The following is a 27,693-nucleotide window of genomic DNA, read 5'->3' as shown; positions in this document are numbered from 1 at the left end:
CAAAACTATTCCACATTTATGCATAAGGTGTTTTCTTTTGCATTCTCATGAGTGATATATATGTGGTTTAGTACAGATCTGTACTTCAGAGGCTGCCTTGAGGACATGTAGCTGTGCAGTGATGAGAAAAGTCTGTCTTACCCTTGGGGGTAGTCATTGACAGCTGACAGGTGTTCACCTGCCATGTCCTGATGGATGTCCTTTTGTTTTGTCCGCATATAGAGTTTCATGGGCACCTAAGGAGTAGTGTTGCTGTTCTTATGCCTGTGTTCTAAAAGAAATAAATTACCAGTTATTGTGATAGCTGCAGTCTAGTGATCTTTGACTTCTGATGTTAAAGGTACACATCAAGGTTAGTAGGGCCCAAATTTGATCTTTAGCTCATTAATTCCGTATGTTTGCCACGTGGATGTTATCGTGGATTGTTTTTTAACCAAAATTATTATTTGTCTACCCACTCATTTCCCCTAGTTAAAAAAACAGTTTCTAGGAAAATAAACCTTACAAGTTAAAAGGAAAAAAAATTCAGCATGCATGCTCCAAGAAGAAAAACAAGTTTAATGACTACTGTGGTTTCCAAGAGGATATTTTGAATGATAGCCTAAATTTAGTAATGCTCTGAACAGTTACCTCATGTAATGCATATCTGAGTAGCTAAGGAAATTCTATTTTACTGTTGAGATTGTTCAACGATTTTGGTTATCTTTGAGCAGAGTTATCTTGGACACCAATGGGTTATGTTGTTCGGCAGACATTATCTACAGAACTGTCACCAGCCCCTAAAAATGTTACTTCTATGATAAACTTAAAGACCATTGCTTCATCAGCAGATCCTAAAAATGTTAGTATGTCGTCCTCTGAAGTTTTATCTTCGGATCCTTCCTGCAACAAAGAGAAACACATTGTTCATCCTACCAAAAAGGTATGTATCACTACAGATAGTAAGATGGTGGCTGCCAGGGACTTCGGGGAACAGAAAATGAGAAGTTATTTATTAATGGGGAGAGAGTTTCAGTTTTTACAAAAGGAAGAGTTCTAGAGATGGATGATAGTGATGGTTCCACAATGTGGGTGTGCTTAATGCCACTGGACTATACGCTTAAAAATAGTTAAGGTGGTAAGTTTTATGTTATATGTATTATACTACAGTAAAAATAGATTGGAAAAATGAAGGTGTGCATCACATTTTGATTATATTGATCTGTGCATTGGATGTTCTCTTTTTGCCCCCAGATCCTACCTGTGAAAGCATTTGGTTCTTTACTGTAGTCACTAGTCTTGAGTCTGTTATACTAGCATCTTGAAAAAGGAATAGATTGTCGGTCAAGTAATGCAAGTGATAGCTTTTAGATATGAGAAAGAATATACATTTTAGACCTATGGTCTGAAAATATCTGTGAACCATTTTGAATTCTTTAAAGATGTATTGGCTTCAGTTTATATTCTGGTGTGTAAAGTTGCTGCTGCTTTTCCTCCTAGTCTTTTGTTGAATTTAAATGGCTTTTACCAGTACTAGAGTACTGGTAGCAAATTATTACAGTTGAATTCCACATTTGTGATTATCTGGTGTACATTAATGATTTTTGGTTAATTGCAATTTATTTACTTACTATAAGATAGTATTTCAGAATAGATTTTTTCCCTTAAATAATTTTAAGTTACATTTTTATTACTCCCTAGATCTATTTCTTTAGGAGCTTTTTTTTTAAACTGGTATGTTTATTGTCCTTGCTTTTCATTGCATAAGGATAGGTTATTTTAGGTTGAAATGTGGTCATGTTTAGTGCAATGGTTTCCTATCATTTTGAGTGCGAGGATACTTTTTGATATCCACAATGTCATTAGCCCATTCCATGTAAGTGGTAGCTATGCATTTATGATCTGTTAGCGACAATTACAGCAAAGGCAGACGTGTGCTTAATTCCTCACGGCACGTATTTGAGAGAGAGTAGTACATGTAGGTGAAAGACCTTCCCTTTTGCACACACACTGAACTTGGCTTTCTTTGGAGTCTTCCTGCCTGTCTCTAGGGCTTCCCAGGTGGCTGGGGACAGACTGGACAACAGTCCACTGTCTAGCTGCCAGGTCACTCACTGAGCCAGTTTAACATTCTAAGAGTTAACAGATTTTTATTTTCCCAGAATCTTTTTAAAAGTTATTTTCTTAAATATAGGTGTAATGAAAATTCATTTTAGAAAAATCCTAAAATAAAGATAATAAAATTACAAAGATCTAGTTATGGAAAAGGTCCTCTGTCCAACCTCTCAGGGAAACCTGCACTAACAATCTCTCATATGTCCTGCTTTAGGCTCATGAAAATATAAACAAGTAGAGAGGGATTTCTGTTGCTTTTTTAAAACAAAATATAAGTATTGTATGCACATTACTCTTAAAGCTTGCCATTTTCACTTAACAAAATATGGACAGTCCCTCCAGCTCAGTAGATAAACATTCTTTTTAACAGCAGCTGAGGCTTTTACTTCTGAATGGTAACATCCCTCTCAGGATAAAGCAGGGCCCAGAACATACAAAGTTCCTTGCCCTTTAAGAGCCTACGTTCTAGTAGGGAGAGACTAGCTACGCAGACAGGTCCAGAATATATTAGATAGTGATGAGTGCTATAATGAGAAAACCAAGCAAAGCCAGAGGCTAGAGAGTGAGGGCTAGATAGACATGAAGGAGCAGTCTGAGCTTACCCAAATTCAGGTGTGAGTGTTGGGTGCAAAGGTCCGGGAGCCAAAGCACATTTGGGCTGAAGGGCCTGTAGGAGTGATGAGGTCACGTTCAGCAGGTCTGGGATGGGCTCAGACATATGATTGGAAGGCTCCATAGGTGATCTGCTCTGCAGACAGAGGTGATGTGCAGAGTAGGAACTGCTGGGCTATGCTGACAGAGATGGCCACCAGGACTTGCGAGGGGACATCAGGTTGGTGTCAGCAGGATTGTTAACATGACCTTCTCAAGCTGAAAACTAGGTTCTGTCCAAACCCACTAGTTTTCAAAAGGAATTAGGCTTGTTACTGTTATTTTAACAGATATTTTTTTTTCCCTTCAGAATTATGCTACTGAGTGCTGGCTCTTTAGAAAATGGGGAATGAGGAGCCTAACTCTGAATAAAATTGCCATGTGATTAAACAGTTTTTTATTTTAATTTTGCTGGCACATGGTTTTAAATAGTCTATTGAATGCCCTAAAAACTGCTGATTTTTGCTGTTTTTTGTTCTAGTCCAAAGCATCACAAGGTGGCAACCTTGAACAAAATGAAGCCTCAAGGAAGAATAAGAAAAAGAAAGAAAAGTCTAAATCAAAATATGAAATCCTGACAGTTCAAGAGCCACCAAGGATTGAAGTACATTTATATTTATTACTCATGTTGTGTGATATAATAAATGGGTCTTTCTTAATAGAAACATGGGTTCATACTGGTTTCCTAAGTGAATATCTCTAACATTTATTTTTAGTCATCATTTTCTTAGTGCTAGAGAAAACAGTAGCCACCCACTCTCCTCACCTCTCATTTAGCTTCCCAGCTGTCCCAGAGCAGGCATTCAGTAAACGTTTGAATGAATGAATGATCTGGGGACAAAACTACTTGTATCGGAATCTAATACTTTGTGTGCCATATTACTAATATTTCCCCTTGGTACCTGTTTTTTTCCTTGCTTTAAAATGTTGCCTTTTGCAGGGCCTCCTATTCTATCCAGAAATCTTATAAAGTGCTTTACTATAGAGAAAAACATAGAATACCATAGATCCATTGTGGGCCCTATTCAGGAGAATTTCATGAACTTGTAAAAGTGCCCTTTAATTGCTGTCTCATGATACTCCAAGAGTGTTGTGTCCTCTGAGCAGCCAGCCTGGCTTCTGACTGTTTCTCATGGGCCTGCTTGTTTTCTTCATGTTCTAAACCAGCCCCAGTGGCCTGTCCAGGCCACTGTACAGGCAGAAGGTTTTCAGAGGTGCTGCCCAGGTGCCCAGCTTGGGGTCAAGCCCAGGGCATTCCCGCAAACTTGGGGTGAAGAGTACAGTTCCCAGGGCTCTTGGAACATCCATTTCAGAGCAGCTGGGTTACATGTTGAAGACCTACTACCATGGCAGAGCATTATGGTTTGGGCCAATGAATAATTCATATTTCTACTTCATGTTTCCCACATAATTCTTTTTTCCAGAGCACCTAAAATACTGACAAATTTGCCTCAATGTTTTAAAATGATTTAAAATTGTTTTTAGCAGGCCTCTTGCCTTTGTCTCTGTTTACTAGCATGGGTTCAGCACAAATTACATAACATATGAATCTGCTGCATCCAGATCTGATGGTTTCTCTAGTGAAAAACAGAGTGTTTTGAAGAACAGGTACTTGAATACTCTCATGCCAAGGTGGTCCTAGGTCAGTTCTGTAGACCCTTCAAATGTACCAAGATCCTTGGTGGTGCCATCTCTCTTTTAGGTGTGGCTGTATTAGAACATTGGTGTTTAAAGTTAAACAAAGCAGAAGCTCTTATGTGAGAGCTTCACAGCTATTTCGTATCACCTTTGAGAACCTTTGTGGGATCTTATTAAAGACAGGAAATATAACCAAGAGAAAGGTTGCACTTGGCATGTTTGCATTCTCATGATTAATAAAGAGCTAAAGGGGTATGTGGTTTACTTAGGATGCCGAGGAGTTTCCCAACCTGGCAGTTGCATCTGAAAGAAGAGACAGAGTAGAGTCACCGAAATTTCAATCTAAACAGCAGCCACAGGTAATTTTTAGATTGAAACCACAATTGCTTTAGGCTTAACTTTTCTTGCTTAACTAAACTCTTGGGAAAAAAAAAAAACCTCCTTTCCAGACTTCTTTATGTACCGAGACAGGTGGTTTTGTTTTGATTCATTCCTTCATGGGAGAACTTCATCCATTGTGTTGAAATACAATTGCTCTTATGCTATAAAGTGTTGTCACTTTGGTAATAAAACTACTGGTAACTGCAGTTGGTAAGCCAGAAAGAAAGGGGACAGATTGCCTTATGAAACTAACTGAAAGGGAAAAAAAGTTGAGTTAGTTTATTTAGGGAACAGAATTTCTTTGCAAGGCAGTAATGTCTGACAGAAGAAAAATAAGACAAGCACCAGAATTTTATTCTGTGCAATCAAAACAGAAGCCAAAGGGGAGGGGATTTCTCCTTGCACCCTCTCCCCTCCCTGGAGATTCAGGAGGGAGCTTGTGATTCATAATTTAGTTGGTGAATTTCCATACTTTTAACCATGTATTCTTTTAACGTCTTCATCGTCATCTTGCCTTTTAAAGGAGCGAGATTATTTTCACATTTATGAAAAATAAAATTCTAAATCTTTGTGTGAATTAACTTTCAACTCACCTGTAATGATGTACTTACCTTCCGCGCCTGCAGCAGGTCTCCTTGCCTGCCTTTGTTGTACTAGGTGCCCTGCCCTGACGTGAGCCCTCAGCCTGTAGGGTTTTTGGTGTCAGGGAAGAGAGCACTCGACAGAAGAGTGGAATGGAGGTGCTGAAGCAAACGGGACACCATGCCTTAGGGTGTACCACAGGCTTCCGTGTACACTTGTTTTTAAGAGATGGGGTCTCAGTCTGCCTCCCAGGCTGGAGTGCAGTGGGCTGATTTTAGCTTACTGTAACTTCAAACTCTTGGACTCAAACCATACTCCTGCCTCAGCCTACTGAGTAGCTGAGACTCCAGGCGTGTGCCACTCCTTGTACAACTTTTTATACGGCCTCAAAACCCAAATCACAACTATTTCAAAAATAACTTGTTTCAAGTATCTCAAATTTTGTGCCTACGTTAGTATTATCTGCTGGGTATGATCTGGGCTTGTGTAGACTTCTGGCCATATTGCTATGATTTCATGGCTGTTTGTTGCTTCGTGGAGGCAGTTGAAAAGAGAATGGTGCTAATGAAGTAATGGCACTAACCAAGTAGCCTCACACACAGACTTTTGTAGTCAAAGACTACGAGCCCTGGTGTCTTGTCTAGAGACGTACACTGTTAACTTGTAATGGAGATGTAGACAGAAATGTAGGCGACTTAATATAAACCCAGTGTTCTGAAGAAGGAAATAAACAACCATGGTAATATTGGCAGATAATGTGGGATTGACCTTTTTTTCTTGAGTTTTTTTAATTATAAGATTTTTATAGTCTCTAAATCTGTTTTGTTTTATCTTTAATTATATGAATTTTTTGTAAAATGAAAAGCACATTTTGTATAGTACTTTAATAAACTTATGATTTTTGAACTTTTTAGGATAATTTTAAAAGTAGTGTAAAGAAGAGCCAGCTTCCAGTACAGTTGGATTTGGGGGGAATGCTGACAGCACTGGAGAAGCAGCAGCACTCCCAGCATGCAAAACAGTCCTCCAAACCAGTGGTGTTCTCAGGTAAAGAGTCTTTTCATCTCAGGCAAGTGGTTTAAAGTCTTTTTCAGATAGATTATTTTGTTAATATTTTCTCTTGTAATCGAAAGTTATTTATATATAATCAAACCAGAGTGGTTCTGAAGTAAGCATAGGCATAGACGTATCAAGAAGAACTGAGAGTCCAGAAATAAACCCATATATCTATGGCCACCTGATTTTTGACAAAGGTGCAAAGTCCATTAAAAGAAATTTCCATATGCAAAAAAATAAAGTCATACCCCCTACTTCACACCATAGATAAAAGTGAACTGAAGGCTAGGCATGGGGGCTCAGGCCTGTAATCCTAGCACTTTGAGGGGCTGAGGCAGGAGAATTGTTTGAGACTGGGAATTCAAGACCAGCTTGGGTAACATATGGAGATCCTATCTCTACAAAAAATGAGGAAAAAAGAAAAATTAACCAGGCATGGCAGCATGCGCCTGTAGTCCTAGCTGCTTGAGAGGCTGAGCCAGCAGGATCGCTTGAGCCCAGAAGTTGTAGGTTGCAGTGAGCTATGATTGTGCCACTGCGCTCTAGCCCAGGCCACAGAACTATTCCTCGCAGAAAATAATTGAACTCAAAATGGATCAATGAGCTAAATACAAGAGATAAAACTCTTAGGAAAAAAATGGGCAAATCTTCCTGACATCATTGGATTAGGCAGTGGATTTTTAGATGTGACACCAAAAGCATGGGCAACAAAAAAACATGAATAAACCTTAGACCTCATTAAAATTAAAAACTTTTGTGTACGTTTTGATGTTGTCAAGAAAATGACAAGACAGCTTACAGAATGGGCAAATCATATATCTGATCAAAGGTTAATATCCAAATATGTAAGAACTCCTACAACTCAATAACAAAGATAAACAGTCCAATTAAAAAAATGGGCAAAGGAGTTGAAAAGACATTCTCTAAAAACGACATACAAATGCCCAATCTGCACATGAAAAATACTCAACATTGTCAGTTATCAGGGAAATGCTAATCATACCCCTTCCCACCTAAATGGACTATAATCAAAAACACGTAACAAGTGTTGATGGGAAGGTGGAGTAATAAGAACCCTTGTACACTGCTGGTGGGAACATAAACTGGCAGCCCCTTTGGAAAACAATTTGATGGATAGTTCCTCAAAATGCTGATAAATATCTCATTGTGGTTTTGATTTGCGTTTCTCTAATGATTAGAGATGTAGAGCATTTTTTATATGTTTGCTGCCATTATTCTGTCTTCTTTGGAAAAGTTTCTGTTCATTTCCGTTGCCCATTTCTTGATGGGGTTGTTTGATTTTTTCTTGTTAATTCTTTTGAGTTCTAGATAGCTGCTTGTTATCAGACCTTTATTAGAAGTGTAGAGAGCAATATTTTCTCCCATTCAGTAAGTTATCTATTTGCTCTAATGATAGTTTCCTTGGCTGTGCAGAAGCTTTTTAATTTTATCAGATTTCATTTGCTTATTTTTATTGCTGCGGTGATTGCTCTCAGGGTCTTCTTCAAGAATTCTTTGCCAAGGCTGATGTCTGAAAGGGTCTTCCCCACATCTTCTTCTTGTATTCTTATGGTTCATGCCTTAGGTTTAAGTCTGTTATCCATCTTGAGTGGATTTTTGTGAGAGGTGAGAGGTAGGAATCCAGATTCATTCTTCTGCATGTAGCTATCCAGTTTTCTCAGCACCATTTATTGAAAAGAGATTCTTTTCCCCAATGTATATTTTTGTCTGCTTTATCAAAAATCAGGTTACCATATGCAGATGGTTTCACCTCTGGAATCTCAGTCCTGTTCCAAAGGTCAATGCCTCTGTTCTTATGCCAGTACCAAGCTGATTTAATTATTGCTTTATAGTACAGCTTGAAGTCACAAAGACTGATGCCTCCCAGTTTTTCCTTTTTACTTAAGATTGCTTTAGCTATACAAGGTCTTTTCTGGTTCCATACAAAATGAAGAATTATTTTTTCTAGATCTGTAAAGAATGATGATGGTACTTTGGGGGGTGGGGGGTGTAGACCCATATCTGAGGGATGTGGTGAACATTGTGGAGGGAAGGGCATACCTCTAACCCTTGCTAGGGAAAGGCAAAGATATAAAATGCAATGAAAATGTTTACACTCTCATATTTTCTTGAAATAATAAAAAAAAATGCTGATAAATACAGAGTTACCACGTGATCCAGCAATTGCACTCCTCAAAATTAAAAACACTCTGACACTTGTACGCCAGGGTTTATTGCATTATTCACAATAACCAAAAGGTGGAAACTCAGATGTTCTCATCAACATATAAATGGATAAACATTCGTGGTATATCTGTACAGTGTAATATTCAGCCTTAAAAAGGGAATGAATTGTGATACATTCTACAGTATGAATGAAACTTGAAAACATTATGCTACATGAAATAAGCCAAACACAGAAACACAAATACTATATGATTCCACATAAATGAAATATCTTGAGTAAGTAAATTAATAGAAAGCAGATTAGACGTTACCGAGGACTGAGGGGAAGAAGAATGGGGAGTTATTCTTAATGGAGAGGATGGTGTCAATTTGGGACATGAAAAAGCCTTGGAAATAGTGGTAATGGTTACGCAATATTGTGAATGTAATTTATGCCACTGAATTGTGCACTTAAAAACAGTTAAAATGATAAATTTTATGTCATGCATTTTACCATAATTTAAAATTTTTTAAATTATTTAAATGTGATTTTAAGAAGTAGATGATCTTAATAAAAGATGAGGAGTTTTCCACTTGATGTAATGACATTGTGTAGCTAAAAATCTCCTTATCTTTCTGAGCGCCCTGTGTTCCCCAAGATCTCTACTTTGCGGGTTAGAAAGCTGCAGTCCGCAGCCAGGACTTACCTGCCCGTGCACAGGGCACCGCCGGGAGCACTGTCGTGCCAGCACTGGTGTTGCTGTCTCTTTCCTCTGACACATCTCTTAGAGAAGGATGTTTCTTCCTTTTGAAGCAGTTTTTTTCAAAGCACTACATTAAAAAAAAAAAAAAAAAAGGTACCCAAGGAAATTGGTAAAGAGGCTTTTATTTATATTTGATTGGATTTTGACTTTTGTCTTTGAGGTTCCTGGTAGTTAGTGACAAGGGAAATATGCCAAGTTTTATGGTATTAATCCCAGAAAGGATGAACTCACTCTGTCTCTTTGGGAGATGGAATTTTTTTGGTCTTGAAAATTTTCAAACATACAGAAAAGCTAAATAAAGTGTACAGTGAGCACTCCTGTATAGGTTCCAGGCACACCCTAGGATTACTGTGTGAAAACCGCTTGGGTTGGAATCAAGGAGTTTAATAAGCACGTCATAGGATGTTTTGTTTTGTCTTTGTTTTTTACTTTTTATTATGGAAAATTCGAAACCTAAAAAATAGAATGCTATGTGTCCATTGCCCAGATTCATCAATTAACATTTTCTGAGTCTTGTTTGATCTGTTATCCTACTTTTTTTCCCTTAAAGTATTTTAAAGCAACTCACAGGCATCATGTCATTTCACCTATAAACACCTTAGTTTCTATCTCTGATAGTGAATTTTTTTTACTCACCCTGCCATCATCCTAACAGCATTAACAATCATTTCTTTTTAAAGAAAAAACAAACTTGTTTTTCTCTGTACACACTCACAGACTTTATTTTTAACACCAGTTGTGTGGGTTTTCCCACAACAGTTCTTGGGCAGATATCCACTGGGTGTCCTACAGTATAACTCAGTCTGCCAGTGACTGTTCAGAGTTAATGCAGACTCCATAGGTTAAGAGGTTGGTCCCACTAAATTGCCCCCCACTTCAGATGCCAGTTTCAAATCCAGGTCGTCATCTATGCTTCTGACCAACCAGCTATAAATCGGGGGTTCCCAGGACCCTCTCTTTAGGTTTGATAATTTGCTGGAATGGTTTCATGGAATTCTTTTTGGAAAATAGTTTACTTATTAGAATACTGGGGTTTTTTTTTAATAAAAGTATATGACTCAGAAACAACCAGGTGGAAGAGGAGTCTCATGGGGTCAGGTATGGGAAGGGTATGGAGCTTCCCTGTCCCTTCAGGCTCACCACCCTCTGAACATCTCCACGTGTCCCCCCAGCCCCAAGTTCTCCAAACCCGGTTACAGTTTTCTATATGGAGGATCTATTATGTAGGCATGGTTAAATTGTTAGCCATTAATGATTGTGCAACCACCAGCCCTTCTCCCTTCCTCAGAGGTGGGCTGAAGGTTCCAACCCATTGTCACTTGGTTGGTTCCCCTGGCAACCAGCACCCAATCCTGAGGCTATCCCTGCCACCAGCCTTCTCATTGACATACAAAAAGACATCACTTTGGTGATGTGAAGGGTTTTAGGAGCTCTGTGCTGGGAAATGGGGACAGAGACCAAGTATATATTTCTTGTTATGTCATAATCTGGTATCTAGTCTGTATCAAAATTTCCTTGATTATCTCATCGATTTTGGCAATTTTATTCAGATCAGGATTCCTGGTTTCATACATCACATGTCAGTAATTCTTACATACACCAAAGCTTAGGCCTACTGCCCCTTATATAGTCTTCCCTAAAGGTTGCCTCTTTTAGCTCGTCTTCTGCTTGGTAAAGGCCTGGAGTGCTGTCATCGCGTATTAATGTTTTCAACATTCTAGGTGCTTTGGTGAAAGTCTATCATCTGTGGGTTAGCTGTGGGCAAAAGCAGCCTTTCCTCAGCAGGTAGCTTTGGGCTTCACTCTGTGGATCACAGCAGAGTATCCACAGCTCTAGACACTTCAGAGCAGGTGTTTTGACTAACCTATATCACTCTTGGAGAAGTCTGGAAACTACTGTGCCAAAATCAGATTTTGAAGAATATAGCTTCCTGAGGAGCCTGTAGGAAAGTTGCATGATGTTCTCACCTTACTTCATAGATGTATTTGGTGTTGAGTAGTTGAAAATTGAGGAGGGGCTGCCACTCTCAGTGACAATAGCTCTCACACTATTAGTATTAAATCGTAACTAGCAGGGCAGTTCTGTTAAGTCATAACTAAAGGGCAGAGTCAACAATGTTTAGGTCACTTCTGGAGATAGGATTTTATCATTAGTATGTGTTGGAATAGAAAAGGGAGCTAGGAGGGGGGGAAATGGGCATTTATTGAAACCTTAAAATCTGTACCCCCATAATATGCCAAAATAAAAAAAAAAGAAAAAGAAAAAAGAAAAGGGAGCTAAAGCAGAGACTGGTTTTATACCATTGAGATGTTTTATGCAGACCTTTTAGATGGAGTCTACATGAAATAAGCAGTTTAGCCAAGATGGAGGGTTCTCAATCAGAACAGATTTTTGAATAGTTCAAGGTAGTTGGCGAGACTGGGATTTTGATGGTATTGAGATGAGATTTTGGCCAGAGATTCCAGGAATGCCCAAATCCTGATGTGCCCATCATCTTCCCTTCTGAACTCACTAATGGAACCATCCTTACAAGGAAAAGCAAAAATTAACAAAATAGAATTCAGGGTTTTTCATTTTTAGCTGATCCAGTGCCACATATCTTTCTAGCTAGAACCAACTCAGAGCCTTCCTAGGGGTTTTTTGTCTGTTCCCGAGCCCAGTTCAGGTCTTCCCAACTGGTCAGTTAATGAGGAGGAGGAGGAGGAGAGGCATGCTTACCAGCAGCATAGGGAACAGTCTATAAGGTGCATCTTTTGTAGATAGCAGATGGTCCTATCTTTTTTATTAATCCAGTCTGACAATCTGCCTTTTGAGTGAGATATTTCATCCATTTGTATTTAATATAATTGTTCCTATGGTTGGATTTATTATATCTGCCATTTCACTATTTTTTATTTGTCTCATGTCATTTGTTCCTTTCTTCCTCCTCTGCTGCCTTTTGTGTTAAATATTCTTGAACTACCTACCCTTTTGACTCCTTTGTTGTTGCTTTTTTTGTTGTTGTTGTTACTTTAGTTTGAAAAATTATTTTCTTAGTGGTTGCTCCAGGGATTACAATATATATCTTAGTTTATATATTGGAGAAACTTTACTATATCTCCATTTTTTAATTCCCCTTTGTGCTATTGTTAATATATATTACATCTAAATGTGTTAAAAAATAATACAGCGTTGTAATTATTACTTTACATAGTCCTGTCTTCTAAAGAAGTTAAGAGAAGAAATGAAGGGAAAAGTTTATATTTACCAGTTTTGTATTTATGATTTTTGCTTTTTTTTGAGACAGAATCTTGCTCTGTTGCCCTGGGTAGAGTGCGGTGACACCATCATGGTTCACAGCAACCTCAAACTCCTGGGCTCAAGCAATCCTCATGCCTTAGCCTCTTGAGTAGCTGGGCTACAGGCACACGCCATGACGCCCAGCTAATTTTTCTGCTTTTAGTAGAGATGGGGGTCTGGTCTCTGAACTCCTGAGCTCAAGCGATCTTCCTGCCTTGGCCTCCCAGAGGTGCTAGGGTTACAGGCGTGAACCACCGTGCCCGACTGATTTTTGCTGTTCTTTATTTCTCTGGATTCACTTGCCATCTGGTGTCCCTTCTGTTAGTATTTCTTCTGAAATATTTCTTTTAGTATTGTTGACACAAGCTCTGCTAGCAACAAATTTTCTCAGTTTTTATCTGGGACTGTCTTTATTTTGTATTCATTTTTTGAAGGATAGTTTTGCAGGATATAGAATTCTCGGTTTATCTTTTTTTCAGGTTTTTGAATGTTATTCTACTGCCCCCTGGCCTCTTGTTCCTGATGAGAAGTCAGACACTGTTGTTCTTTCTGCTTCATGTGATAAGTTGTTTTTCCCAGGCCGTGCTCTGTGTTTTCTGTTTTGACCTTCATTAGTATGACTATGATGTGTATAGGTATGGATGTCTATGTTTATCTTACCTGGGTTTGGTAGTTGTGTTTAGCTCTGTAGATTAAGTTTCATCAAATTTGGGAAGTTTAGGGCCATTATTTTGAAAATTATTGTCTTTTTTCTCTCTTCTTCTGGGACTCCCATTATATTTATTTGTATGCTTGATGTTATCCTACAGGTTTCTCAGCTCTGTCCATTTTTTTCAGTATTTTTTTGTATCTTTTCTTTAAGTTAGATCATTTCTATTGATTTATCTTCAAGTTCACTTATTTTTCTACCATCTCTGCTAAGCCCCTCTTCTTTATATTAATAATTTCTATTTATTGAAATCTGTGTTCATTTTTCTTCTGATAATTGCCTTGACATATTGGTCTGCTAAGTCCCGTATCTGGAGGCATTCAAAGATAGTTTCTGTTAACTGCTTTTTTCTTGAGTGTGGTTCACCTTTTCTTGTTTGTTTTAATATCTCAAATTTGTGTTGAATACTGAATATTTTGGAGTAACCCTGGATTCTGATTTCTTCCCCTGGAGAGGAGTGATGGTGATTTTTTTTTTTTTAAGTAACTTGTGTGATCTGTTAATAAATCTGAAGTCTGCCTTCTCCACAGTGTGCAGCTGCTGATGTCTCTGCTCGGGTATTTTGTTTGTTCTTATTTTTTGCCTGCCTTTCCAGGATTACCTTATGTCTGCATAGTAGAGATGGGTAAGAGGCCATGCTCAAGCCCCCACTTGTTGTTGATAGCTATGTGTGAGCTGGGGGTGCATTCAGCCCTCAGGCCTAATTCAAGTTTGCCTCATGCCCAGTCTCCCTTGGGCCTGCTTGTAGACCCCACCATTGGCTGGCTTGCATGGGTGGCTGGGAATTGCTTTTGCAGGGCACTGTGCATGCACCCTGTCGCCAGCCAGGATGTGTGGAAAGCCCATCTTTACAGCAAGTATTCCCTGAATTCCTCCCTGTCAGTCCTTGCTGGTCTGCCAGTCCATTACTTGTCCACATAAGACAGCAACCTTAGGCTGGCCTCGCTGTCTCGCCCTCCTTGTTTGCCGAAGTTGCCACTTTAAATGACCACACTCAATCTGCAAGCCCCTTCTGGCAGAGAAGCCCCTAGGGCAAGAAGTGGCCTAGGAGGCAGGCAGAGTCATCTTGGGTGACTTGTGCAAGTTAAATGTTCTGCATGGAAGCAGGGAATTGGACAGGTGAGATTTAATGGGCATATCTAGTTGACAAAACACCAATTATTTAAAAACATACTCTGCAATTAAAGGAGGTTGGGTAAAATACATTTGGAAAAATATTGATGGTTGTTGAAGATGGACAGTGAGACTCATGGGGGTTTGTTGTTTACCATTCTCCTCTCTTTGGTATGTGTTTGGAAATTTTCCTGAGGAAAAAGTATACAAAAATTAACTATTTCCTTTAAACAGTTACTAAGGTATGAAGTTGAGCAGAACAAGAGAATTAAATTGAAATATTCAGTGGTAATCACAATAATTCATTGAGTATGTGGAGGGATTGCCCCCAGCTGCCCATGGTGGGATTTGGGAAAACATGTTATGTCTAGAAACTCAAGAGACTCAACTGGAAATATTATGGGCATCTTATAAGGGCCTTGTAAGGTATTAATAGATAGAAGATACACGTACCGAAACCAAGAGCCAGCTTCTGCAAAGGCAGTGCCAACTGAAACGGTGGTGGAGAGGCACTTGTTCACAGCTGTGATAGGGAGTAGCAACCACCTTAGAACTATGCTTAGTTAAAAATGAAATCCATAAAATGAATGAACTTTGCTGAGAAACACAGGAGATTTGATTATGTGGATAGGAAGGTAGGTCTTCCTAAGTTTTTGATACTTTTGGGACTCCTTCCAAGAGATATTTAATTTCATGAGAATTACTGCTAGTGAAAAGAATGTGTAAGAGATTGTTTGATGAAGATGAGAAGGGTTGTGGGGACAGGCCAGGGGGGTCATGGGTGATTTCTTCAGATACCCTGAGACAGCCCCAGGTGAGCTGTGGCCCAAGAGCTGGGGAGGGCCACTGGGAGGTGACCTCGAGGCATTTGTCCCTCTGTTTCAGTTGGAGCAGTGCCAGTCCTTTCCAAAGAAGTCTCGTCTGGGGAGAGGGGCCGACGCTTCAGTCAGCTGAAGACGCCGCACAACCCCTTGGACTCCAGTGCCCCGCTGGTGAAGAAAGGAAAGCAGAGGGAGGTCCCCAAGACCAAGAAGCCAACCTCACTGAAGAAGGTGCGCATGCAGTTTCACATATCTGTAGGCACTTTGTCCAGCTCTTAGATTTTTTAGATTGTAAGGTTTATGTTACTCCAATATGTTGTCTCCAGATGTGTTAATGATTCTCAAACCATCGGTGCCTCACGTGATGGAGCATGTGAAACAATTCACAGGGAAACAGGGAAGGCTTCAGTCTACCTGAGAAAGGAGGAAAATCTTTTTTTTTTTTATGTTTAACTTTGCAGTGACACAGACCAAAAACCAGAAATGGAAGGAGTTGCATTTTCTTTCTTCACACATTCCACCCCCATCCCACCCTCGCTGATTAGAGTCAGTGAACGGGGCACACTTCCGTTGACAGCGCACATGTGCCTCCGGTTATTCTTACAGCAGCCCCATGGTGTACGTGCTTGGGAGACCGCTTAGTGGCAGAACTGGCTTCAAGGCCCACGTCTCTGCCATGTGTCTGCTCTGCACACTGGGAGGAATGTGCCGCTCCAGGCTGGGTGAGGGTTGGGCCAGCTTCCGAGACGAGCGTGTGGCCACTCCCAGGGCACACAGGCGAGTTGCTAACATGTTGAACTTGGGCAGTTAGTTTTGCAGAAGAGCTTATTGTCTGGTAAGTACAAATATTTAGATGTTTTAATCATTGCTTTAATTTTGAAGATTATTTTGAAAGAACGGCAAGAGAGAAAGCAGCAGCGTTTCCAGGATAATGCCATGAGCCCAGTTCTCACCAGTGACAAAGGGCAAGATGGAGAAAGCGGTGGTGATGACCAGGCCCCTGAGCAGGTGGACCCCTCAGGTACTGACTCCTGTTTGTACCTGAAAGAGTACTTCTGACTGGGGCAGCTATGAAAAGGATAAGCTGTGCTAAGCAGCCTGTCCGGGACAGTCCTTGCACCTTTATATGGTGAAAGGCGGCCAGCTGTTAGCAGTCAGGCGCTGTGGACAGTGTGTGTGTGTCTTGGCACAAGCACTTGCTCCTGTTGGCCATTGCTGGGGGGTGCGTTTCTTTGGTAGCTCCTGCCCAGTGGGTTGCCTAGCGTTCTACTGGTTACACCCCTGGGGGTGTTGTAGGTGCTCCCCATCCCCGCCGGCCCATAGGCACTGTCTTTCATGTTTGCCATCACAGTGGGTGTGGTGTATGTTTTTAATTCCTTCACTTGGCAATCTGATACTTGGCTTGCATTTTGGTGGCCTGTAGAGGAAACCAGGTGAGGAAACTAAAAAATAAATTTGGTCACTGAATTGCATACCTAAAAATGGTAAAATGGTAAATGTTATGTGTATTTTACCACAGTAAAAATTATTAGCAAGTAAACATTGGAGGGGAGGCACACATCCAGGCCCATCAGAATGTTGGCATGACTGTCTGCACGCTTTGCCAGGCATCCCCATCTGTTTTCGTTGTCCTCTGTAAGCTTCTCAGTGTTGTCTGTGCAGGCTCTGGTTGCATCGGTGCAGCTGCTCTAGGCCAGCCCTCCAGTGTGCATGGGGCCCTGCAGAGGTCATAGGATGACTTTTTCCTCTGAAGGTCCAGCGGAGACAGATGAATTGGTCTCCTCTACTCCTGCGGTTGAGGACAAGTCAGAAGAGCCACCAGGCGCGGAGCTCCAGAGGGACTCAGAGGCCAGCCACCTTGCTTCCGACCAAGCTGCCTTCCCCAAGATCCACAGCCGCAGATTCAGGGAGTAAGTGAGTCCCTGCCTGCCAGGGACTGTGGGAAGGCAGGCGCGCTTATTTTCGATTTTTCTCACCCTTACAGTGCTGGGTACCATAAACCCGTGTGGTTGGGCCACACTGCACTTTAACCCTCATGGTTGGAAGTGGCCGAGCACCTAGTTCTACATGTGTTCAGGGAGAGCCTAATCATTGTATCTGAGTCTGCTTCCACTGAGGTTTCTGTCCTGATGACTATGGAAGAAGAGCCTTTAGTCCAGATTCGAGGTTGGGAAATGAGTGGGGAGGTGATCGCATGTGACATTGGGTCCCCCTTGGTGGTTTAATTTTTATGTAATTTCTTAGGGCAGGATTCTTTTAACCTTGTTTGCTTGTTCTGCCTTCTCTCCTTCCTACTTTTCTTCCATGATACTCTCTCCAGGTGTTTGTTTTCATGATGGGGAGATGCACGGGGAAGTGGCCCAGATAGGGACCTGTGACAAACTGGCAGAGGGTGGGGCCCAGAGATTTTTGTCCCTTCCAGTTTGGAGTGGGGGAAGGTGCCCCAATATTTTCCTTTCATAAAATGGAATTAGTGAGGAATTCGGTTGTGATTGGTGTTACTCGTCACAGTGTGACTTCTCGTCTGATACTGTCTACATCCCTTCTTCCTGAGGTTGGGTGGGAGCAATGCCGCAGGGTCGCAGCCAGTGGCGGAGTTCCTGATGTATGACATTTCTTTCAGTTACTGCAGCCAGATGCTTAGTAAGGAAGTGGACGCTTGTGTTACGGACCTGCTCAAAGAACTTGTCCGTTTCCAAGACCGTATGTATCAGAAAGATCCAGTCAAGGCCAAGACCAAACGCCGACTTGTGTTGGGGCTGAGGGAAGTTCTCAAACACCTGAAGCTCAAAAAGTTGAAATGTGTCATCATTTCTCCCAACTGTGAGAAGATACAGTCGAAAGGTAATGGCTCTGTGACATGTGGGCCCCGTGCACTAGTGCTTAGTGCTCTGCCCTCGTGGTCAGCCACACACTAGAGCAGACTATGCCACAGGCCTTGGCACCTCATTTTCTTTTATGTTTTTGTTTTTTAATTGAGTAATTGTTTCTCAAGCGCACTGACTACTGAGTGCCTTACTTTCTGTAATACAGGAGGGTCATGTGGTCTTGGACGACAGGTTTCCAGCCAACCCATGCAGGCCTCTGACAGCGGGGCATGGTGTCCTTCCATTGTGCAGGGTGCTCTGGAACTGAGGATGGTCACTGGTCACACACCATGAAGTGCTGTGCCTGGCAGCCAAGCAATTCCTACCTAGGACACTTGCCTACTTCACATTTAGTCATTCTGTCTGTGGTTAACTCATCTGTTCACTTGGTACAGAAGTGGGTTTGTCTGAGTACTTGGCCATATTACTTCAGCTGGATGGTATACTTTGTTTTGTCAGATATGATGTGCTAGGTAAGATGACAGTGAACTCTCCTCTGTGACATCTTGTTTATCCCACACTTGTGCCATCTTGGCTCCCAAAGAACTTGCCTATCCATGCTGTGTCCTCCCCAGATTGAATACCAGAAGAGCTGAGAGGAACAGAACGCCATTGCTCACGGACACCCATCCTGCATGTCCGTCTGGGCTGGGATCACTCACAAGCCCTTCCCTGGCCCCATTCCTCCTTCAGTGTAAAAGTCAACTTGGCCAGGGTTGCACTTTGAAGTTATGAGTCCAGACCCTGGGGCTGAACCCTTAGAGACAGTCTTTTCCAGCTACCATTTCACATCTGCAGCCTGGCGGTTTCCTGACAGGTCTGAAGCCCCCTCCTTCCAGCCCAGGAGCACCAGCTGGGGCTCTTCATGCCCAACCTGGCAGCTTGTCTCTGTCCTAGCTCTGTGCAGGTCCAGTGTCAGCGCTGACCAGAATGTGACAGAGGAGACCTCAGAGACCTGCCCATCTGGTGGTATGTCTGGGAGTGCCCAGAGGCCTTTCTGGGTCACTGGAGAAAATAGGCCACATGCTTCCCTGGCTGTTTCTGTCTGCATTGTACATGCACACAGCTAACAGGGTCAGGGAGGCCTATGGGGTTTATTAAGGGAAAAAGCCAGGCCTGGGCTCTCTACCTTCCCTAGAGATGTTTCTGATCAGCTCCTAGCCAAATTTGGAGATACTTTTCTCTGCATCTCCAAATAAGAGGCATGTGCGCTACTGCTTATAATGTTGTTTTCAATTTTAAGTATTTATTTGGCAACTTCCTGATAGAGGAAACAGGCTTTACTCTATTTATCCTAATCTATAGTTTGTCTTATCATTCTTGTTTTGTGGTGCTTAATTTTCTATATACTTAACACTAATCAAGCCCCATGCCCTCGGCCAGCTGCCTCAGTCTCCCCTCGGACAGTTGGATACATCAGGCATTCTGCAGTTTCATTTGCTCAAGAAACCCTGATTTCTGGCTCTCTGTACCCTGGGGATGCCCTTGGCTCTCACCCTGCCCTTGTCAAGGTGTACTGTTTATGTTCTTCTTATAGTACCCCCTTGTTTTGCTGGAGCACATCCTCTAGTGGTTTATGATAAAAAGGTACATGGGAGGCACATTTTGAAGGTCTTGTTTGAAATCCAGAGTCTCTGATTCTTGGTCCTTTGTGATTTTTTAAAACGTTTTACCTCCTTTCTGGGAGTTTCTTGGAACTTCCTTGTTCCTGGGGTTATAGGATGTGAGGCAGTTTGCATCCAATGCCCTTGGCTCTGGGATGTGGTGTCAAATTTTTACTTTGAATGCCCTCCTCCATCCCCTGCCAGCTCCTCCTGCAACCATGGCAGTGTTTGGGCTTTCTGGACTGGTGTCCTCTGTCCATTTGTTGGTTGTTCTTTGCTTTTCTTCTGTTTCTTTTGGTTCCATTTTCTTTTAGGACACCTCAACTATATCTTCTAAACTTTTTCATTGAATTTTTTGCTTCTTACATTTTTAATTTCCGGAAGCTATTTTTGTTTGCTAAAGATTCCTTTTTTATGATATTGCTGTTGCCTCATGAATGTATTACCTCTCTGAGAATTTTAATGATGCCAAATTCCCCTCCCTGCATAGCCTCTGTTTCCTCCAAGTTGTTTTCTCTGTTTGTTTTGGTCTCTCCATGGTGGAGGCTTTTCACACATGTCTGGTAGCCCCTTAGTTGTCTGCTCCTATTTAAGAGCTGCTAAGAGGCAAATTCGAAATCTGTATGCATGGCTCGTGTTCAAGGCTGTGAGCAGCATTGTAGGGTGGTGGTTCTCAAACTGCAGCCTGCATCAGAATCACCCAGAGGGCTGGTAAAAACAGATTCCAGAGTTTCTGCTTGAGTAGGTCCACTGGGCCCAAAGAGTTTGCACTTCCAGTGGGTTCCCGGGCGTTGCTGCTGCTCTGAGTAGTGCACTCTGGGAAATGCTGCTGTAGGATGCTGTTGTCTGGCTGTTGTCCTGTCAGAAGTGCCCCATGGGTATCTCTGTCTCCCCTTGGGCTGGTCACATCTGCAGGGAAGATAGCACCTCCTGTTTGGAGGGACAGGCCTGGCTCTCGGCCTTTACCTTGCAAACTTGTCCTCTTGCCACCATTAGAGGTGGTGCGCCGTGTCCCACATACTTGTGCCCAGAGTACTACGGCCAACAGGGTGGACACCGAGTCACCTGTTCACCAGCGTCCAGCTGGCTCTCCGACCTGCACTTTGCCCTCATGCTGCCAGTTATTGTGCTTTGTGGGATTCTGAGGTCCAGGTCTGGCTATTCCAGGCTTTTTTCTGCTGTTGGCTTAGGTTTCCTAGCTCAGTTGTCCATTTGCATTTCAGCTTTCAAAACTTTGCTGTTGTCTCTTACATTTTGCTGTGGATTCATGTCTTTGAAACCACTATTCCACCTCTCTGTGATGACAGAGCAGGAGGCTGGGTCCTTGTCAGCATCGTGAGCATTTGTTATACACGATAAATGTGTTTGTTTAATCGTTGGTTCATTGTTTTTTTTTTTTTTTTTTTGCTTTGAGGCATAAGGAACTTGATTATTTATCTTGTAAATATTTTGTCATTTGGGTAAGATAGCCAGCCAATGGCTTGCTCTCATTTAAAATTGAAAATTAGTAGTATAGCCTTGAATTATGTTAAAGTATGATACTTGCTCAGAATGGCATTTTACCTCATAATTCTGAACTTTTAAGTGGAAAAGTACTTATCTGAGCCAAGCATCTTGCTTATTCGACCTGAGCTCTCTTGTGGCGCTTCAGAAAGTCAGCTGTAGAGTGTGCAGCTTTCATCTCTTGCTAATGACAGAGTGGGTTGGAGGTTATTCGAGCAAAACAGTCTAGACTTGCATTGCTTGTATGAGGGGTACCGAGGTTCAGTGACATGCCAGGGGGACGCCACAACTCAGCATATAGTGGCACTCGTGGCTATGATTGATTATAGTGAAAGGGTGCAGAGCAAGCAACAGGAAAGGTACACGGGCTGGAGTCTGGGGAAGGAAGCCAAGCACAAGCTCCCAAACATCTCTCCCAGTGGAGTCACATGCGATGTGCTTAATTCCCCAGCAGTGAGCTGTGACAGCCTGTGGAAAGTACTCTTTACCAGGCGTGCTCATTAGAGACTCTGCCCAGGGGCAGGCACACAGGCACCCTCTGCCTAGCACACAGCTAAGTTTCAGGCTCCAGAAGGAAAGCAGGTGTTGAGCTTAACTCACAGTGTTTGCACACAGTTGAGGCACAGAGCTACTCTTGTCAGTTAGGGTGGTGGGAACCCTCCTGAAATCCAAATTCACAAGCTTCAGCCAAGGGCCAGCCTGGCACATGGGCCTTCAGAGGACAGTGGCCAGGCCTGCTGTGTTAGGTTGTGCCTGTGCACTGTTTAGATAACATTTGTGATTCATTCCTAGAGGCTGAGTGGACGCTGGGCTGAGACCCTCAAGTGAGAGATGCACATCCAGTGTTGGGGGGCTTCTTTAGTCTCTCCTGACAAGTTGAAAATATCTCATTGTAATTATATCTGAGGAACACTCGCCTCACCCCACCTCTGCCCTGTCTCCCCCTTCTCCTAGCCTGTCCATAATTGCTGTTTTTCTTCAAAGTTTATACGCAAGACGTTGCCGCCTCATCACTTTCCATGTGTTTCAGGTAGATGGGTCGGGGGCAGAGAGTAGGCAGAGAAATAAGGGCTGTGGGGCTTTTTTTGGCCGTATAGAAATTTTAGGTGTTCGGAGATAGAAAGGAAAAAAAAAAAAGAAAAGAAAGAAATTTTAGGTGTTGTGTATATTATTTTTTATTTCTTATCTTTTTTTATTGCATCTAGGTGTTATGTCCTTTCTCAGCCTTCCCATGACAGTGTTGTTGCAGATTTGTTTTTAAACTTCTGTTTGTTTCCTGGTCCTTCTATGTTTTCATTTCTGTATGTTTAGGCAGACAGAATAGATGCTGGTCCAGCTGGATCTTTCCAGAGGTCTACCCAGTCATCCAGCATCTTCTGCCCCACTGACTTGGAATGCAGTTCTGCACACGCTCAGTTGCCATTAAATTCAGGTTATTTCTGGACTTTGTGTTACCTTGTTTGTGCTTTTGTAAGCTTTACAGCAAGCTTTAACACCTGGAGGTGCTAGCCTGACATTTTCCCTTGTTTTTTATATTTTTTTCTCAGATAAATCTTGTCTGTAGTAAGTTATGATATGTTAAAGTTTTAGGTTAATATAGAGTTGGCACTTTATCATTTTGGATCATTCTGTCCCAGAGCATAGATAGATGCCTTTTTCATTTGTTCACATTTCTATTATGTTCTTTAATAGCATGTTCTATAAATCTTACAATTTTCATGATATACTCATTCCCACCTTCTGTAATCTTCTGTTGCTATTGTACGTGGAGTCATCTCTCCGACTGTAGTGCGAACCGGCCGCCGTGTGAGTGTATACAGACTCGTGCCAGGCCCCTTCTGCACTTCTCACGCGGTTAGGAGCCATCCTTAGGTGCGATTTGTTTCCGAGTGGCCAGGAAAGGCCCGCATGTGGTGATCCTGTCACCTCCTTCCTCGCACTGGCGCCTCGCGTGGAAGCAGGCTCAAAATGTAGAGCATGGTCAGCCCTTGGGAGCCCAACCCCTGTGCCCCATCTAGAGGTACCATGTGGGGTAAGGAACTTAACCTGTCTGTGCCTCTGGTTTTCCGTCTGTAAGCAGGGACACAAGCATCTGTCTGCTTTTTGGATTTGGGGGAGGATATAGGAGCTAATATATGTAAAGCAATGGTCAGTGGCCTGGCACATGGTAAGTATTCAACAATATTAGCTAATACTTAACGTTTCCCATAAACATAATGCCAGCTGTGTGTTTTACGATGTTATGGAAGTATCTCTTTTTGGAGAGTTAATTCTTCCATGTGGCTGTGACTTGCCATCTTGGTGAAATTTGGCAGGAGCTGCTGACTTGAGTATGAAATCATAAGCAGGCACGTTGCTATCTGAAGAAAAAGCCCTTTGCAACAAGTATCACCACCATGCCCCATGTGACACACCTCCCTATCGGTTTTCACTATCTTTGTCCAGGTGGGCTGGACGACACATTGCACACCATCATTGATCACGCCTGTGAGCAGAACATCCCCTTGGTGTTTGCCCTCAACCGCAAAGCTCTGGGGCGCAGTTTGAACAAAGCAGTCCCTGTCAGCGTGGTGGGGATCTTCAGCTACGACGGGGCCCAGGTGAGATGAGAGCACAGGCGTCAGTCCCTGCCTGTGGGAGAACGTGGGCTGGCAGTCTGTGTGCTCACCCACAGGGCAGCCCCAGCCCGCCGGCAGGCTGATGTTGAGAAGAAGCTACCATTGAGGCAGAACCTTCTCATCAAATGGTGGCCTTTGTCTCCTTGATGGCACAGGTGTCTGGTTTGAATTTAGGTCTGGGCGTGCTGCTGACATAGAGGTACCTCAGGCAGGCCTGAGACGTCAGCCCGGCCCACTCTCCCTCTGGGGCAGCATCCCTGGCACCCCCCTTCACAGCCCTGAGTTGTCCCTGCTTCCCTGCGGTGGGCACTGCTGTCAACTTTGCAGGGGACCCACATCCTCTCAGTAGTCAGGGGACATCGTCTGTGTGCTCTTACTTACTTGTGCCTAAGGACCAGTTCCACAAGATGGTCGAGCTGACGATGGCGGCCCGGCAGGCGTACAAGACCATGCTGGAGAACGTTCAGCGGGAGCTGGCGGGCGAGCCCGGGCCTCAGGCCCCTTCCAGCCCTGCCACTCGGGGCCCCAGCTGCTCTGAGGAAGACGGCCCCACAGCCCCCACTGAGAAAGAAGAGCCACACTACAGTGAGTGCTCAATGGAGGGTTTGGTGTTGGGTTGAGCGTCCTCTAAGTTCTTTAGCAGCTCTAACTAGTGTCCCCAGGAGAGCAGCTCGGCCATTGATACTGGAAGACTGGCTGTAACAGGGCCCAGTGAGTCCAGCCAGACTGGCCGTAACCAGGCCTGGTAAGCCCAGGCCAGTGCCTAAGAGGCGTTGTCAGACTTTGGAAGTTGTGAGGGTTTGTCAGGGACTATCTTACAATTCAAGTCACATGTCATCCGAACAGAGTGGCCTTAAGGGTAGCTGTACCCAAGACAGGCTTGGAAGGCCAAGTGGGGTTTCTCAAGGTTGTGTGCTATCTGGGGGGGGTAAACTGATGCAGCTCAACAAGGGGCAGCCTGGCCCAGCAGGCTGGGGACAGCGGTGGAGCCCACAGGACTCCTGTGCTCGGGGAGCCACTGGGCGGTGGCCGCAAGCTCACTCGCACCACTGCTTTTCTGAGAGAGGAGTGATAACGTGTTGATCTGTTTTCTTGTTTTAGTTGAAATCTGGAAAAAACATCTGGAAGCGTACAGTCGATGTGCCCTGGAGCTAGATGACTCCTTGGAGGCTTCTACCTCTCAGATGATGAACTTGAATTTATAGGAAGAGAGTTCTTTCCTGTGTGTCTGTGTTTTTGGGGTAAGGAGGGGGAGGTTTGAAAAAGACTTTGGGGCTTTTGCTTCTCAGTTCTTCATTGACCTAATGTATTTTGTATGACTGTTGAATTTGGAAATTAACCTGCATGAAAGGGCACTTGAAGCAGCATCTCAGACCTTCAAGACTGCAGAGCCCACTCGTACCTACCACGTGGTCACTCAGACACGCCAGCGAAAAGCTTCTCATAAAAGCCTGGTGATACAGCTTTGGCTTTCCGAGCACACTGTGGATCTGGAAATTACTGGAAAACATGGTACTTAGAGTATTTGGACTGCTAAGGAAACTTCCTCTCCGTTGCAGAATAGCTGAGCCAAGTGAGTGAGTTTGTAGAAAGCTGGGGCTATGCTCCTGCCAGCAGGGGACAGGCTACAGGGCACCATTTTCTCCCAGGGAAGGAGCACGGTCCTGCAGGAAGCCACCCACAGATGGCTGCAGGGACGCTGGCGTCAGAGCAGGAGGGTTGTGGGGGAAGGCCCTTTCTCAGGGGATATAGCTTTTCAGCTTCAAGATTTGGAAATACTTGGAGGATTTACTAAAAAGAGCCTCAGAAAAATTGGTTTTCTAACCTGTGACTTTTTGACACTATTCCTTTCAGTCTTTATTTTTCAGAGAAACAATGTGTATTGAAGTTCCTAGATTTCAGTTTAATAATCTACAAATCTTTTCTTTTTTAAATGCACATATTCTGAATGTGGCTTCTGTCTTAGAGGACAGGAGGACAGAGTTGACTTTCATATTTTCCTTGAAAGTAAGAGGGCTTATTTATTTTGAATAAAGAGTAATTATTTAATTTTGTTTCAGACTCTGGTGACCTTAGGCTCATCACTCATCACTGGTCTCTGTCTTACTTGACTGTTCCTTTTGGACACTGGCCCTGAAGCGAAGGGGGCCGAGCAGGGTTTCTGCTGTGCCCAGCCCACCTAGGTCTGGAAGGAGTGACTGCCGTAGGGTCTGACCTTGCGCAGACTGACAGGTCCTGGCTTGGTCCGACCTGCACTGGTGTTTGTTGCACCAGAGCCAGTGGCAGGAAAGGGTTTTCACTGCTCTTTGCTCATCAAGCAAGCAGGGTATTGTTTCGGCTTTGAAAATACGGTTGATTGAGTTCAATCATGCCAAATATTGTACCTCTGAGAAGTGGCCTATGACAAGCAAATAAAGTTGGAATGGCGGTATACTGTGGGCAGGGCTGGGACTGACGGAGCAGAACTACCATCTGCCCTGTCATCTGTAGAGCTCGTGACCGACTCGAGCCCTGATGGTCTTTACCCATGCTAGCTTTTTCAGTGGGCTGGGCCAGGCGTCATTCCAAACACAGAGCCCGCCCCACGTGCCTGTCCTCGCGCCAGGGCAGCGGGAGCGGGAAGCTTTCCTGCACTCCGGCCCCACCGGCAGGTAGTGGTAAATTTTTCGAATGTGATGAATTTGAAAATGACAGATTATTTGACAACAAAAGTTCTGAAATTAATTTGTGGAGAAAAAAATAGCCTGTCAGCTGCACTCAGCGGCTATAATTTTAAAATTTGATAAATCAAAGCCTCTTCTTACAGGTCTCTAGGTCCCTGACACTTGTTTTGCTAATCTAGGGATAAAAGCAGCTTACACGGAGAGTAGGTGGGTTTTTAACACCTCGTTCAGCTTCCAGGAGGCTTCCTTCTCCTCAGACCCGACTGCTCTCACGGGCAGCTGCCTGGTTATGCCATCACTTTCTGGGGCAGGAGGGGCTCAGGGAGACCCCAGATGCGGCCATGGTGCTGCACAGGGCATGGCCTGCTGCTGCGTGCCAGACAGTCGCTCCACTGAACAGAGGGACAGCTCTTTACTTTTATTTTTTCCAACAGTGCAAGGACTCAAAACTTCATCCTCATAATTACATTTCCCAACAGAATACCATACTACAAAAACTGCAAGTGTGTAATTGTTGGGCATGAAAGTGCTCTAAATATATATTTCCGGGGACAGTACAGAAAACAGCTTCAAGGATATGAGCCTGGGGCTGACGGTGTTGCACTCAGCAGTCTGTAGCGGATGTGGCCACACCCCAAGCCAGAACCACAGCGAGAGCTGATGGATATTTTACAGAAAAACATTGCGAGTGTGTGACGGTTCTCTGGGCAGGGTAGTGTCACTTGGCCAGACAGGCCAGCATGCACCTGGGAAGTGGCTGGCCAGGCTGTGGTCGTTGCTGAGAAGACGTCCGTTACTTGCTGGGGTCACGGAGGAGTGCAGCTTTATTTTTAACTGGGTGGTTTTTTTTTTTTTTTTTTTTTTGAGACAGAGTCTCGCTTTGCTGCCCAGGCTAGAGTGAGTGCCGTGGCGTCAGCCTAGCTCACAGCAACCTCAAACTCCTGGGCTCGAGTGATCCTTCTGCCTCAGCCTCCCGAGTAGCTGGGACTACAGGCATGCACCACTATGCCCGGCTAATTATATATATATATATATATCAGTTGGCCAATTAATTTCTTTCTATTTATAGTAGAGACGGGGTCTCGCTCTTGCTCAGGCTGGTTTTGAACTCCTGACCTTGAGCAATCCGCCCGCCTCGGCCTCCCAAGAGCTAGGATTACAGGCGTGAGCCACAGCGCCCGGCC

General features: G+C 43.4%; 1 protein-coding gene across 9 annotated transcripts in view; it reads left to right on the top strand.

Annotated features, from left to right (window-relative positions):
• SECISBP2 (SECIS binding protein 2) overlaps nucleotides 1-25,916 on the top strand; it is a 41,412-nt gene extending 15,496 nt beyond the window's left edge. For 3 of the 9 annotated variants that reach the window (XM_012773801.3, XM_012773796.3, XM_012773802.3), the window contains 11 exons: nucleotides 714-922; nucleotides 3,227-3,349; nucleotides 4,653-4,742; nucleotides 6,261-6,393; nucleotides 15,319-15,485; nucleotides 16,137-16,275; nucleotides 17,008-17,164; nucleotides 17,878-18,098; nucleotides 23,674-23,828; nucleotides 24,239-24,431; nucleotides 24,948-25,916. In XM_012773801.3, coding sequence (XP_012629255.1) covers nucleotides 714-922; nucleotides 3,227-3,349; nucleotides 4,653-4,742; nucleotides 6,261-6,393; nucleotides 15,319-15,485; nucleotides 16,137-16,275; nucleotides 17,008-17,164; nucleotides 17,878-18,098; nucleotides 23,674-23,828; nucleotides 24,239-24,431; nucleotides 24,948-25,051 — 1,691 coding nt within the window. In that variant the 3' untranslated portion in view covers nucleotides 25,052-25,916. The remainder of the gene's footprint in view (nucleotides 1-713; nucleotides 923-3,226; nucleotides 3,350-4,652; nucleotides 4,743-6,260; nucleotides 6,394-15,318; nucleotides 15,486-16,136; nucleotides 16,276-17,007; nucleotides 17,165-17,877; nucleotides 18,099-23,673; nucleotides 23,829-24,238; nucleotides 24,432-24,947) is intronic. The other 6 variants (XM_012773800.3, XM_012773799.3, XM_076008470.1 and 3 more) reach the window with 6 other exon arrangements.
• Nucleotides 25,917-27,693: the final 1,777 nt, after the last annotated feature.

This window comes from Microcebus murinus, chromosome 12 (assembly GCF_040939455.1).
Source record: "Microcebus murinus isolate Inina chromosome 12, M.murinus_Inina_mat1.0, whole genome shotgun sequence".
Lineage (NCBI taxonomy): Eukaryota > Metazoa > Chordata > Mammalia > Primates > Cheirogaleidae > Microcebus > Microcebus murinus.
This window is presented reverse-complemented; position numbering and strand designations above follow the sequence as displayed.